This window comes from Protopterus annectens, chromosome 2.part1 (assembly GCF_019279795.1).
Source record: "Protopterus annectens isolate FY-2018-M chromosome 2.part1, PAN1.0, whole genome shotgun sequence".
Taxonomy (NCBI): domain Eukaryota; kingdom Metazoa; phylum Chordata; order Ceratodontiformes; family Protopteridae; genus Protopterus; species Protopterus annectens.
The window spans coordinates 1,079,436,130-1,079,452,484 of NC_056729.1; the positions used below are offsets into that span (position 1 = coordinate 1,079,436,130).

At 40.5% G+C, this 16,355-nt stretch overlaps 1 protein-coding gene across 2 annotated transcripts in view; it reads right to left on the minus strand.

The window, feature by feature from the left end:
* The window catches only part of LOC122794329 (mucin-3A-like), a 1,511,548-nt gene that overhangs the window by 1,479,381 nt on the left and 15,812 nt on the right, over positions 1–16,355 (minus strand). For both annotated transcript variants that reach the window (XM_044062634.1, XM_044062633.1), the window contains exon 2: positions 2,441–2,593. In XM_044062634.1, coding sequence (XP_043918569.1) covers positions 2,441–2,593 — 153 coding nt within the window. The remainder of the gene's footprint in view (positions 1–2,440; positions 2,594–16,355) is intronic.

The window sequence follows — 16,355 nt, forward strand, 5'->3', positions numbered from 1 at the left end:
CGTCAACTTACCAGCACCATCCTGAATTGGAGAACTAGTAATAATCAAAAAGAAATATCTCTGAAAGTTCAGTGGCAAAAATGTCAGAAAATCTATAAGTTGCACAAATGAGCAAAGCTTTATGTACTGCAATTTCAAATAAAGCAGAGGTAATGCTATTATTCAAAATTATTGATGGTTCAAAGTAGTTATACAGTATTTGTACTACGTCATAAAAATTGTCAGCAGATTTTAAATATCCTATGAGTTGTATGTATTGTCATAAGTCTTCGGTTTGCAGACTGTCACATATATTACATTTCTCAGACATGCATTTGTATTATCTAACACCATGAGTGGTGCAGTGTCTCTGTTTGTTAATGCAATGGTATGAACCACTCAAGAGTGTGAGTGTTGGGTTAATTTCTCCCGAGGACTGTTTCCAGTTGACTTTTTAGTATTTCATCAGCATATGACCTACATTTCCCAGGTATGTGGTTGAGTAATCTTCCACTCTTGAGTACTGAAGGGGCTCCCCTTGCTAATAATCTGGCATGAACCATTCAAGTACATGAGTGCTGGGTTCAGTTCCCCTCCTGGTTATTTCAGTTTTTCTTTTTAGCACCCGATCTGCACATGTACTACATTTCCCAAGTTTATATTTTTCTACTCTTGCACTCTGGCTTCTGCATTGGCTCATCTTGCTTGTAAACTTTCGATATTCTGGCATGTGGAATGACATGCTGTTATGGAATTCATTTTGTAATAACTTTCATGTGTAGTACAGCTCTACTGCTGATACTCCAGTAGTTGAAAGTCTTATGATATCTTCTTTACTCTGTTTCTCAATCATTTGTTATGTTCCACAACTCCAAAGCACTTTATGTTGTTCATCTCTGTGGATTCTGTTATTTATATTGTGACCTCCAACCAGAGTCAGCATCTCAGGTGCATTCCCTTTCATTGCACATATGCATTTGTTGATATTGTTCACATCAAGATTATACAATTCTGTGAGTGCACTCACATCCCTAACCATACCTCTCAACCTCTTAGAGTAAGAAATCTGGACAAAGCCATAAAAAAAGTGATACAAATAGGAACAATTTTGAAATATTGCTCATACAAATTTAGAAAGTTGATATGATTACAGGTTTTGTATTAACATGAATTTTCTGAAGGGTATGAAGTCTAAAACTGAAATGTCTGTCATTATTTTCTAACTTCAGTCTTTAATGATTTGCCACTAATTTGCCAGAAAGCCACAATTTTATGAAAAATGGACCAAAAATATAAGGCAAAAATTTGGACATTCTGCGAAAATCTGTACAGTTGAGAGGTATGTACTGGTGGTGCTCATGCAGCTCATTGCTTACCTCAACTACAGTTGTGTTCATGTGGCCATGAGGTAGCTTAGCATGATCTAGCTGGAGGTCTGTTCGGCTGATATGATGAGAGGCTCCACATAGGGTAACATAGACTGACTGTATGCATATTTGATTAGCATTGCTGCCCATTGTGCTAGGAATGTAAACAGATATGGCTTGGCCGGATTTGTGTACATGACATTTATAAACAGCCAAGCATGTCTTGCTTAATTGAAGATGTGCTATTGTCTTCCTATACTCTTTAATTATGCAGCTTTCTGTAAGACAGTCACATACAATGCATCTGGTTTGTTTTAAACTGATAGGTCAGTTCATTCAACTGTTTTTTATTTCTTTGACAATACATTCAAATTAGCCATATTCTGTTATACAAATCATAAACATCTTAAAAATGAATATGAAATCTGTATAAAATATAATCAAAAAGTGAAACACATTGGTAAGTCTGTTTTTTTATTGCTGCTGTTTGCTCCCACTCCATGTTGATCATCAACACCTTCCTCTGTAATCGGCCCTCTTGTTCCCATTCAACAGGATAAAGGCTGACTAGGAAAGACCAGCATTCCCACAGCCACCAAAAGTGGTTGAAGGTTTCTGCTTCATTTCATCAGAGCAATATTAACCATCACACATGCAATGAGTTATAATGTAAAGGTCATCAACTCACGTCCACAAGAAGCATTTCCTCCAAGTAGGCCTGCTCTTCCCACATGGAAGAAGGTCTCCCTAGTCACCCTCAAGGAAATCACATTGCTCAATATGCTCTTGAGTGAAAACAAGCCCTTCCACCCACCAGGAGAGCTGAGTATGTCATGCCCCTTTCACTCCTTCCCCTTCCTGCCTGGCTTTTCCAGAGATGTTGCAACAAATAGCTCATCATTCACCTGGTCACAGTCAGGGCTTCATTATTCTGTGTAAAGGAGTCAGGCTTATACATCTGTTTTAATTCTCAATCAAGAAAATAATTTCACAGGAACATGACATAATTAATGTAAAAAAATTGACAGGAAATTAAGATAATGTGAGTGTCTAAATGCTACATTTGCAAAGAATGATACTATTCATAAAATTACCTGCCATCATCTTCAGTGATGTGATGTTTGCTGTGATATTTGAAGGTGTATTCAGTATAAAAGGAACAGTAAGGTTTTTGAAAATTTCCCTCAGACCATTTAGTAGAGCATCAGGAGTCTCGATGTAAATTTCATAATTAATGGATTTGGAAACTGTGGAGAGAAAAGCAATACATATTAATACTGCTTACCCTAAGGCTGCAGTGACGACACAGTTTACATACAGATGACATAAGAATCACTGTAATACTCACTGTCTGATAAATATTATCATTTGAGAATTACATTAATAGCTCTATAATATTTCTACAATGGTGCCATTGAAGAGCAAATTATGCAGCTGTAGAAGCCTAAAACATCTGTGAAGGATGTATGGACATTGAGTAAAATGCACAGTACTGTTATACAAAAAAAAAAAAAAAGAGAGAAACTAATGGTTCATATCCAGTAGAATAACATTGTTGCAGACTGACCTCTCAGCTGTTCTTATTTTGGACTAATGTTCTTGTTTTTAACTCCAGCAATGGATGTCCCTGTTTTTGGAAGCATGCCCTTAGTGTCTTTATGTTCATGCTGGATTTAATGCCTCATCACATGTCTGTTGAAGCCTTCCAGTATAAAACAAATTTTTCAGTGCAGTTCGTTAATGTCTATATATTTTACACAGTCTCTTTCGAAATGTATTTATAGTTTTTAATCATTTTTTTCATACTCAGTTTTCTAAACATGTTTTTGGGTAGTATCCAATATTAATACTGTATGCAGGAAGAATTATGAGCTTTTTGCTATTCAGATTTGATGCTGATTAGATGCCCAGATTTTTAGCTGAATGTTCTTATTTCTCAAGGGCCTATGTTCTTCTTTTCATTGACTGCAGGTTGAGACGTATGTTTACAGACACTCTATATCACTCTGCACTGAGTTGCTTTCAGGTGATGTTACACATGCAAATGAATAATATAGTATGAATACAATATTTAAGGCAATAAAGATGGATATATATATATATATATATATATATATATATATATATATATATATATATATATATATATATAGCTGAACAGCCAGCTGAAACTGGTTATTGTACCACTACAGAGGGCTATTATCAGACCAAAGTTACTGTAGTGCAGTTAATGAAGCTTTCAAGTTGACAGTCCTATAGGAATATTGTCCTGCACACAGGCTTACATGCAATAAATATGTGTAAAAGTAAATTTTGAACTGAAGAATCATCAGCATTCAGTTGGTTTACAACTTTATCTCAAAATCCCTTCTCTGAAAAAAAAAATCAAAAAGCCAAAGCTCAACAAATCACATTTCCCTTTTGTGATGGGTTACCAAAACAAAAAGAGAGACAAATTCTGAATAGTGGTACCAAAATCCTGAGGTATTCTCTTGCAGTGACCAAAGTTTGAGAGGAAAACCTTAGAAATAGATTTAGACATAGATCTATTTTTTTTACGGTGGGAGAAAAGCTCTTTGAACTGCGTCTAGTTAACATCCCAGGAATACAATCCTATGAGAAGGAGTCAAGAAAGACTCTCTTGGAATTCCAACTTGTGTAAGACATCTCTCATCCATGAGACAGATGGCTTCCTGGCACTCAGAAGAAGATGTTGCAAAGATAAGCAAGTTGTTTAAATGTGGAAAATGTGGACACCCTGTAGTCTGTAATGAGCTATAATTGGAGTTAGACACTTTCTGAACACTCTTGGTGCAGTGGATAGTCCAAAGGGCGAGGAAGGTAACTAATAATGTGATCCAGACCCCAAAAAAGTAAGAAATGTCCAAAGTCTCGATAAGCAGGGATGTGATGACAAGCATCTTGTAAATCAAGTGTTATGGGAAACTTGAAAGAGAATGAAGAGTTAACAAGTTGTGAAGTCACATAATTTTCAATTTGACCACTGTCATAATGAAGGTTAGAAAGGAAACTTCTCCAAAGCTAACTTTGGGCTACTAAAAACAGAGGTGGCTAACTTCATGGCACCCATGCAAATTGAGAATAGTTGCACGACTGCCAAATCATACACCAATGCACTGTACAAACGCATACACAAATGCATGGATCTCGCCATACACAAAAGAACAAAGATGCTCTCCTCCAAAAAAAGGAAGCCAATCTGGTGGTCCACTGCCATAAACAAACTCTACAACAGAAGGAGGAAACTGATGCTGAATAAGGTGAAGTCACAACACTGGAAAAACTCCCTTATCAGCCTCAACAAAAAGTTAACGTCCCTCAACAAATCCTCTAAAGCTAGCTATGAAAACAGAATTGCAGCAGATAGTAAAGACAACCACGAGGCCTTCTATAGTTATGTAAAGAATCTCCATGGCAGTACCCAGATTTGCTCTGAGCTACTGTACAATGATACCTCCTATACTGAGCCAACAGATATTGCCAGTATACTCGCCAACAGATTCAGTGCCAACTTTACCCCTCCAAAGGACCAATCACAATACCAGTAGATTGCCAGGCACCCAATATTACAAAAATACCACTGTCCAAGGCCAAGAATACAGCTCCCATGGGACCTGACAATATCCCTGACTGTGTTCTACATGAACTACAGAGTGAACTGGCACCTCACTTTTGTGCCCTGTTCAATTACAGCCTCACCTCAGGCTGTGTCCCTACCAAATGTTGCACTGCTACAGTCATCCCTCTCCACAAAGGAGGAGCGACTATAGACCCTGGGAACTATTGCCCCCTTAGCTTGATGAGTCTGATAATCAAAGCTATGGAATGCATCATCATGGACCTAATAAACAAGGATATAGGGAATCTCCAAACACTGGATCCCACACAGTTTGGTTTTGGGAAAGTTAGATCATGCCTGCTCAACTTGGTTGACTTCTTTGAGTCAGTCACCAGAGCTGTGGATGAAGGCAAGGTGTTTCATACAGCCTACCTTGATCTGGCCAAGGCGTTTGATACCATTCCCCATTCAGGAATTATAGAAAAACTCAATAAGCTAAGCACCAACTCCTATATCACTAGGTGGGTTGCAAATTGGCTCACAGATAGAACCCACAGTGTAAAAGTAGTGAACTCCAAGTTAGACTGCTGACCAGTCACGAGTGGAATCCCACAGGGTTTGATCGTGGGTCCTCTCCTGTTTGCTATCTACTTCTCTGAAGTCCAAGCCAAAACAAAGGGTCTCTGGCTTACAATGTTCACAGACGATTGAAGTTGGTAGCTATTATTAACTCCCCAAGTGATGGTGACATACTACAGAAAGGCCTCACTGAGATCAATGATTGATGTCAGAGCCATGGCCTTAAGCTCAATGCCAAAAAATGTGTCATCATCCCCTTTCGGAAAAAACAAGTTCCTATGAATTGCCACATCGATGGTAGTCCACTGAACACAGAAGGTGTTACAAGATATCTGGGAACACAGGTTGACAGCAGCCTCTCTTTTGACCACCACATTACCACTGTGGTCAGAAAGTCCCATGTGGCACATCTCATTACTAAGGGTTTTGCATGCAGGAAGAAAGAGGTCATATTCCCATTCTACTCTTCCCTCATTAGGACAAACATCGAGTACATTCCTCCATTTGGCATGTACCTCACTAAACATCTGCAACAACTGGAAAGGCCACAAAAGTACCTCACAAAGAGGATCCTAGGCCTTAAACACTTGTCCTATATGGACAGATTCAAACAACTCCAACTATTCTATGTCTCATATCGCCTACTTAGAGGTGATCTCTGCTTGACATACAAAGCCATGTCTGATCCAGCTCTGTTAGAAATGCTACATCTAAAGAAATCCCAGTCCCTCCACACCATATGCTCCAGTGACCTCAACCTCATTACCACAATCAACAGAACATGCTGGAGGGACAGGTTCATAACCCTGAGACTGCCCATGCTATGGAATAGACTTCCCATACATGTCAAACAGAGCACCTCACTGGCCCTCTTCAAGAGAAACCTTGATGAGTGGATGGAAAATAGAAAATCCACCCCAGGGATTACTCCAGTGGTTCTCCTCGACAGACACACTGGGAACTAAGATCGGGTGGCACGATGTCAGGGTAGTTCTATGGGCTAGGTTTGTAAAGGCTCCAGAGACATTAGCCTAGTACACACCTATAAACCTATGAAAGCTCCAGAACTGGACTCAAAGCATTTTCTTTCCCTGGCACTAGGAACATCCTTAAAAAAACTCCCCATCTGGGAAGGATAAACTGACTCTATCACTGCTTGTGAGAGCATGTGATGAAGAATAAATGGAAACAAAATAATCTGATCTGAAGGATGAGGAATGTCGCCCCCTAGCTCCCCCCAAAGGAGGAATTTCCTCCCAATGCAATCTGTAATCAAGTGTCCTTATTTTTGGGAGGTTATAGGCTTATTTTTGTACCTCCCTTGCCATTTCTTCTTAAACACGTTTACCTGTATTTTTTGTTTTTTTGAGACTGTTTTTTATTCTATTTTTTTGCCAAAATTGGATAAGGAGTTAGGGAATCTCTTGGAAAAGTTAGAAAAGGAGATATGAAAAATCTTGCAGATTCCTTGGATCAGCTTACTAATTCTTAGTTTTAGCACTTGAATTTGCATATTCGTGCTCAGCACTTGTTCAGAACTTATTGTTAGTACTAAATAAGCTACAAATTACTACTGTACTCAACCTTCCTCTTTACCTAGAGGAAAACAGTTTTTGTACTTACTTTCCCCACTGCTTAGAGAAGAACAGCTCTTAAACTCACTTTCCTCACTTGTGTAGTGGAAAGTAGTTTTTTTATTCAAGCATGTCCAAGGGTCAGCTACAGTGTTCTCTCCTGTATATCTGATAAATCTGGGCAGCTTGGGGCAATGTAGCAATTGCCTCATGTACACAGAGATCCCTCTCCTCCTACCACCCAACACCACAACCTGTGAGAGATGCACTTATCTAGCCAAACTGGAGGTAAAGCCATCTCCAGCCAAGACAGGAACTTGACAGACAAGAGAAGAAGGTAAACACTTGCACCACACCACACTCATCACACAGTCCCACTAAACCTACACCACCAAAATCCACACATAGAAACACAAAAACATTTGCAGAGACTCTTAATAAAAATCTGCACAAGCAACAGAGACCTCCAAAACAGAAACACAAGCAACCTCCACTCCCCAACACAACCCAAATGACACATAGCCTACAGACTCAGTGTGCCACTCAACCACAGCACATAAGGCAAAACAACATACCCAACACACTAGTCATAGGTGACTCTATAGTCAGGCACACTGATGTCTCACTTACCAGGGTCAACAAGGAAAAGGTTACTGTCAGCTGCCTGTCAGGTTCCAGGATCCGCCACATAACAGACGCACTCAAGTCACTCCACAACAAGCACAAATATGACTCTGTCATTGTCCATGTTGGTGTGAATGACCTGAGACGTACCTGCCTGGACTACATGAAAAGAGACATGGAAGAGCTTTCTGATCTTGTAGCCCAGGCATGTATGACCTAGTCCTTAGTAGCATTCTTCCATCACCCAGAATGATACCACACTACAAGGACAAACTGATATACTTCAACAATTGGCACAGCTTCTGGTGTCATTCTAAGGGGATCCAGTATCTGTCTGCCTTGGACGACATGGTTGACAGACCATGATGCTTTGTCAGAGATGGCCTGCACCTGTCACCCCTGGGATTCCAGATACTGGATAAGGCTCTTGCTGCCTCTATAATGCCTTTTTTAGGTAAAGTTCAAATGGCAAATTCACCACCGTAACAGGAACAGGCAAGCAAAAATTGTGGGTAATGCTACACAATGCTAGAAGTCTAAACCTCAAAATGCACTCCCTTGAGGCACTCCTTAAAATGGAGAACATTGATATTTGTGTAGTGACTGAGACCTGGTTCAAGGCTCCACAGAGCACCCGTGCATTACCAGGCTATATCTCATAACACACTTTTTGGCCACCTAACCTGGACCAAACACCAAAGGTGGAGGTGTGTCCATATTCATTAAGGATATCCCCACCTACAGGCTAGTTGCTCAGCATAATGCATCCGAGGTCATCCAAGTGCAACTAACTCTGGGCAAAACTGCAATCCAAATTGTAACTTGCTACAGATCCCCCGACCATGCCCCAGGATTCCAACTCCTCTTTTCTTGATATACCAGAAAATATTAGGGTTCAACCAAACACCCTAATAATGCAGGATTTCAACTACCCCACCATTAACTGGGAAAACTAATCATGTACCAACTACTTTGCTTAAAGCTTTCTGGAATTCATAAATTCCAATGCGCTGGATCAACTTATCCATACCCCCACCAGGGGGAACAATATCCTAGACCTAGTCATTACCAGCATGAGTGACCGGTGTTCCACACCTGAAGTTGACTCCTTGTTGGTCAGATCCGGCCATAAGCTAATCACCCTAGATATCCACATCCTGCCCCCACCCCCCCCAATTATTGAAATCAGGGTAAACACTTTCTCCAAAGCCAACTTCATGCTTCTTAAGACAGAAGTGGTGAACTTCATGACACCCATGCAGATGAACAATACAGTTTTGACTGCTAAATCCTACACAGATGCACTCTATAAGCACTTACACGAGTGCATGGATCGTGCTATCCCAAACAGAACCAAGATGCTATCCTCAAAAAAAAGGAAGCCAATCTGGTGGTCCCCTGCCATAAACAAACTCTACAACAGAAGGAAGAAACTGTTGCAAAAGAGAGTAAAATCCCATGATTTCAGGAGTTCCCTGGTCAGCCTCAGTAAGAAGCTGAGATCCCTTATAGATCCTCCAAAGCTAGCTATGAAAACAAAATTGCCAGTGATTCTAGGGACAACCACAAAGCATTCTATAGGTGCATCAAGAATCTCAATAGCAACACCCAGATCTGCTCTGAGTTACAGCACATCGGCATGAAAATTATAGAACCAAATGATATTGCCAATGTCCTGGCAGATAGGTTCAGTGCTAACTTTACCCCCCTCTCACCTCCTAAAGGGCACATATCTATACAGGAAGAATGCAGAGTGCCTGTAATCACAACTACGCAGGTAAAAGCTGCACTCTCTAAAGCCAAAAAAACAGCATCCATGGGATCGGACAACATCCCGGGCTGCGTTTTACACAAACTTCAGAATGAACTTGCTCCCCACCTAAGCACCATGTTCAGTCATAGTCTCATATCAGGATTTGTGCCCAATGAATGGCGCACAGCAACAGTTATCCCACTCCACAAATGGGGAGCCACCACTGATCCCGGGAACTATCTCCCTATTAGCCTGATGAGCCTGGTCTGTAAGGCCATGGAAGGTATCACCATGGAACTAAACAAAGACATTGGTAACCTCCAAACTCTGGACCCCAGCCAGTTCGAGTTTGTGAAAGGCAGATCATGTCTCCTGAACCTGATCGACATCTTTGAGGCAGTCACCAAAGCTGTAGACAAGGGTAAGGTGGTTCACACAGCCTATCTTGACCTCGGCAAGGCTTTCGTCACCATCCCCCTTTCTGGAATTATAGCTAAACTCACTAAATTAAGTATAAATCCCTATGTCACAAGCTGGGTTGCTAACTGGCTCACTGACAGAACCCACACTGTAAAAGTTGCAGACTCCATATCTGACTTCAAACCAGTGACAAGTGGAGTACCACATGGTTCAGTCCTGGGACTCCTCCTGTTTGGCATCTACTTCTCTGAAGTACAGGCTAACACAAAAGGCCTTTGGCTAACGAAGTTCACAGATGACTGCAAACTAGGAGCCATAGTTGAGTCCCCAAATGATGTGGACATTCTGCAGAAGGACCTCACTGAGACAGATGCCTGGTGTCAGAGCCATGGCCTCAAGCTCAATGCCAAAAAGTGCATTGTCATCCAATTTGGTAAAAACTCTGTACTCATGAACTACCACATAGGGGGCAGTCTACTTAATGCCAAATGTGTGATAAGAGACCTGGGGACCCAGGCGGACAGTAATCTCTTCTTTGATAATCACATCACCACACTAGTCAGAAAATCCTTCTACTTTACACACCTCATCACAAAAGGGTTCTCATCTAGAAAAAAGAGGTCATTGTTCCCCTCTACTCAACACTCATTAGACCCATTATAGAGTACTACGCCCCTTTTGGAATGTACCTCAGAAGACATCTGCAGCAGCTGGAAAGGCCACAGAAGTACCTCACAAAGAGGATTACTGGCCTCAAACAGATGCCCTACACTGACCGTCTCAAAAAATTCCAGCTTTATCTGTCTATGACCTTCTATGACCCTATGACCCTTTACTCCATGGCATATCACCTACTCCGAGGTGATCTCTGCCTAACATATAAAGCTATGTTAAACCCAGATCTGTTGGACATGCTACACCTAAAGAAATCCCAATCCCCCCGAGCTACACACTCTAGGACCTAAACCTTGTCACCACAATAAACAGGACATGCTGCAGGGATAGATTCCTGTCCCAGGGACTTCCCATACTCTGGAACAAGCTACCCATCTATGTCAAGCAAAGTTCCTCATTAGCATTCTTCAAGAAAAATCTTGATAAGTGTATGGGAAATAGAAAATACACAATGGGGATCACTTCACTGGCTCTGCTCAACAGGGGGACAGGAAAATAACTTTCTTGGGTGGCGTAAGCCAGGGAACCTTGTTGGCTAGGCTTACTTAGGCCCTTGGGCCGATAGCCTAGTACCTACCTATGAACCTATGAATTACACTTTTTGCTGTCCTCTGCAGAAAGGGTCCAAAAACTAAATCTATCCAAAGGTGAATTTGAAATCTCATTTTTAATATCGTCTGGGAGGATTTGGGAATGCAGCCATGCAAACCTCCTTAAAATGGTGCCAGTGGCAGTAGCCCTGGAAGAAGTATCAGCGGAGTCATACACACGCTGTTAACAATATGTAATGATCTGTGCAACAGATGAAACTAAATTTAAAGCAGATTTTTTTCCTCACAAGAAGAAACTGAAGACAAAAATTCTTTGTACTTTCACAATTAGTCAGAACACACTTTAACATATGACCCTGACAACTCAAAATTCTAAAACTCGAACTTGCAGAAGTATACACTTTGTTAGAGTGAGGATATTCTTAGTGAATTTGCTATAGTATATTAAGGTAGAATAATAGGCCTGAAAAATAGAGACTCAGACTTGTGTTTACATGTATACATTCGGTTTCAGAGAAATACAGAATGTTCCTTTCTCAAGGGAAATATATAATTATTGTTGGCTAAGCATAAGATGTACTGAAATAAGGTGTACAGAATGTTCCTTTCTGAAGGGAAAGATAAACATAGCAATGGAATGCTAGATAATGAGGCACATGCAAGACAAGGCTTGGAAACCAAGGCAAACAAGGCTAAAGAGACTAGCATTACAAAGTTTTGGCATTATTATGAAAATATACCTCAGATACAGCTAGTGAAGTCAATTAGTTACTTTGGACTGACATACAGAAAAGATTAAATATCCAGCATTCCAGAAAATAATTTACAATGCAGACACTCGCGCCTGAGTACAGAAGACATTTTTAGTTTATATTATTTAGGGGAATCAGAATATACGTTCAGAAACGTTGGATATATTTGGCAGCCCTCTTATTACCAGCATTCCAGCATTTCCACATACTTTTATATTTATCAGCACTGTTAATAAAGACAGTAGTTGGATATTGTGAACCTTTAATAAAACATTATTAACCAAACTATGGTGTTTGCAGAATTCATTCTGAAAAGTACAAAAGACTTGGCCCTTAAAGGAGATTGACAATTGTTCAGCATAAGTTTGGGTAATTAACAGATAAAGACTTTCATTCCAGTCTCATTTCACTTCTTTGCAGTTAATTCCAGTATACAACAATTGTATCAATTATTTCACAATTTTTCCCATAAATATCAATATTTTTCCCATCCTTATCAGAAAGAGTAAGATTGTGATTAAGTGCCTATCAGCAGTGGGATCAACTAAAGCTATAGTTGCTGGATCAGGTTTGGGAAGAGTGTATAGGAGCTTAAAAGAAAGAGGAACATTATTCAACCAATCTGCATTTTTAAGAGCATGAGTGACTCTCCTTTTCCCACTGAGGGGACCATAATACCCACAGAGGAGGTGGCTAACCCTTGGTCCATAGTGACTGAGTGACTCTAGGTGCTACAGCAGAGGTATCCAGTGATGTGAGCTATAACAAATGGCCACAGCAGTCATTCACCTGCAGCTGAGCCAATAATAGTTTGCTGTGGTGGGAAAGGCTGTTTGCTTTTTTTATGGCTTGAAGAAGGATCAGTTGTGGGACTGGTAGTTCATTTCATGGTAAAGCAAAAATGGTGCCTCTTTCCAGGGAAAGACAAGCAGCAAATGCCAATAAAAACTACAAATCTTAAAAGTCACATTTCCATGGAGAAACATAGTAAAACACTTTACAACACTTTGTCAGCCTCACAAAAGTAAAACAAACACAATTTCTCCAGACAAAAATGTTTTTCATTTGCTTTACACAACTTTTAAACTGACCGGAAAAACGTTTAAAAAGTACAATACAGTTTCATGACAGTCTGTTAAAACATAAAACTCCTAGCTTTAAAATAAACTTTCTGAAGAGGAAAATGAAAATAGAAACAAAATTTAGAAAATGGAAAGTTTTTTTCCCTAAAGGGAATTTATCTTCCCAGCAAAAAAACAGCACATTCTGACTGTCGATCCTCAGAAACCTCAAAGAAGCATACTCTTTGGCAGCTGTAAAGCTGTAGAAGCCATGGAGCTAAAACATGTACTTTAGTCAGCTCAGCTTGAGCTGCCTGACAGTTTGGGTCTGTGAAAGGTGCCCTGAAGCTTTGGAAGCTGTCTGGCTATTATATCCTTGACAGGATACAACCCATATAGCCAAGGCTACTCCAGCAGTGATCAATATGATGAACATCATTCAATTGTCTCCACAAAAACACTTCATTCATCGATGTTATAGTCTGAGAAAAAGAAAATTCCTCCAAAGGGAACGGTGGGGACCAAGTTTCTCCATAATCAAACATATGAACTCTGGAATCTGGTGGAGGAAAACATGTCTCTTTCCATGCAGAATCCTCTGACACATTGCTTTGGAATTTCTTTTCTGATATTACATTCAGGTAAGGATTTCTGATTACGAAAATTAACAGTCTACAATAAATTTGTGGCTAAGGCACTTATTACAAGCTGCAATTAATGCCTAGCCAAGGTAAGAATATCATTTTTTTCTAGCAGAAACTATCTCTTTACATGAACAATGTTTAATATTTTGATCTGATGTTGTAATTTTCATTCGTTCCTCAATGAATGGATTTGGATCAGACCCTCAGATCCGACTCATCCACCTTCTATAGAATTTAGGATCTAACTCTCGAGATCTTCCCTTACCCATAATGCCACTGATCACTGCAAAACCTCAGATCTCGTTTGCCACTCTTCAGGTTCAGATGGGATTGTAATCTCTTGAGTTCTAAGGATTTGTTCTACCATGATAGTCTTTCTTAGTCTTTGTTAAAATTTTCTTCTGTTATAATATCTCCCTTACTCTTATACCAAGCTTTTGTTTCGGTATTGGTTGTCTTTTGTTAGCATCTTTACCTTACTTCGAGGTATTCTATTATTACCATTGTTGGTATTTCCTCTTTCTTCTGTTTCTCCTTATATTTAAAAAAAAAAAAGTACATCACTTTAGATATTTATTGTTTGTAATTGTTGTGTGATCCTTTTTTCTTCCCGTATGGCCTCTCACATTGAAGACACGTCAAACAGATACTTTCTCTTCCTTCTCCCCAAACAAAATTAGTCCTCAAAGCTCTAGGGTCAATGGCTGCTGCAATTATGCTAATTCCCACTGCTTGTCTTCACATGAGGATTCTTCAATGGACCCTAGCAGTTCAATAGTCCTTTAATCAACACCCCTTAAGACATCCAATAAAAGTGTTTCAGGTTTGCAGAAACTCTCTTATTTGGTGGATTCATTCCAAGGAGCTAGGGCAAGGCCATCCATTTATCTTTCCTCCCCTGAATGCCACTTTGACTATAGAAACCTCCCAGTTGGGGTGGAGGCATTATTTGAAATGGACTGTTCAAGGCACATGGTACCTACAAGAGATCAATTTGCGTATCGGTTTCCTAGAGATAAGAACAGTGCTTCTGGTATTGCAGGCTTTTTAGAGCTTTCTCCCTCTAGGGACTATTGCAGTATAGATGAAGAACATGTCAATAGTCCGGTACATCAACAAACAGGAGTGAACCAGATCCTATCCCCTTTGTTGAGAAGCAATGAGAGTATGGCAATGGGTGATCTCATCCAACTGCTTTCTTGTAGCGATACACATATTGGTGAAATCCAACATTATAGTGCACAAACTCAACAAGACAACTCTCATGCCTCAGGAGTGGTCTCTCAACCAATCCAGTGGTGAACATGATCTTCATAGGTTCATAGGTAGGTACTAGGCTATCGGCCCTTGGGCCAATACAAGCCCAGCCAAAAGGGTACCCTGGCTTTTGCCACCCAAGAAAATTATTTTCCTGTGCCACTGTCGAGCAGAGCCACACAGGTGATCCCCGGGGTGAATTTCCTATTTCCCATCCAATCATCAAGATTTTTCTTGAAGAGTGCTAATGAGGAGCTTTGTTTGATATAGATAGGTAGTTTAAACAGCATGTTCTGTTTATTGTGATGACAAGGTTTAGGTCCCTAGAGCATGTAGCTCGGAGGGATTGTGATTTCTTTAAGTGGAGCATGTCCAACAGCTCTGGGTTTGACATAGCTTTGTATGTTAGGCAGAGATCACCTCTGAGTAGGCGATAAGCGACAGAGTAAAGCTGGAGTTTTTTGAGATGGTCTGCGTAGGGCATCTGTTTGAGGCCAGTAATCCTCTTTGTGAGGTATTTCTCTGGCCTTTCCAGTTGTTGTAGATGTCTTGTGATGTACATACCAAAAGGGGCATTGTACTCTATAATGGGTCTAATGAGTGATGAGTAGAGGGGAACAATGATCTCTTTTTTTCTGGATGAGAAACCTTTTGTGATGAGGTGTGCCATGTAGAAGGATTTCCTGACTACTGTGGCAATGTGATTATCAAAGGTGGGACTACTGTCCACCTGTGTCCTAAGGTCTCTTATCACACTTTCAGTGTTATGTATACTACCGCCTATGTTGTAGTTCATGGTTACAGAGTTTTTACCAAAGGGGATGACAATGCACTTTTTGGCATTGAGCTTGAAGCCATGTCTTTGACACCAGGCATCTGTCTCAGTGAGGACTTTTGTAGGATGTCCACATCGTTAGGAGTTTCAATTATGGCTCCTAGTTTGCAGTCATCTGCGAACTTCATTAGCCAAAGACCTTCTGTGTTAGCCTGTACTTCAAAGAAGTAGATACCAATAGTAGAGGACCCAGGACTGAACCCTGTGGTACTCCACTTGTCACTGGTCTGAAGTCGGATTTGAAGTCTGCTACTTTCACAGTGTGGGTTCTGTCAGTGAGCCAGTTGGCAACCCATGTTGTGACATAGGGAATTATGCCTACTTTAGTGAGTTTATCTATAATTTCAGATTGGGCGATGATGTCGAAAGCCTTGGCAAGATCTAGATAGGCTGTGTGAACCACCTTACCCTTGTCAACGACTTTGCTGACTGCTTCAAAGAATTCTGTCAGGTTTAGGAGACATGATTTGCCTTTTACAAACCCGAACTGGGTGGGGTCCAGAGTTTGGAGATTACCAATGTCTTTGTTTATAAGTTCCATGATAATACGTTCCATGGCCTTGCGGACCAGGCTCATCAGGCTAATGGGGCAGTAGTTCCCGGGGTCCATGGTGGCTCCCCCCTTGTGGAGTGGGATAACCGTCTCTATGCGCCATTCATCAGGCACAAAGGCTGAGGTGAGGCTATGATAGAACATGGTACTT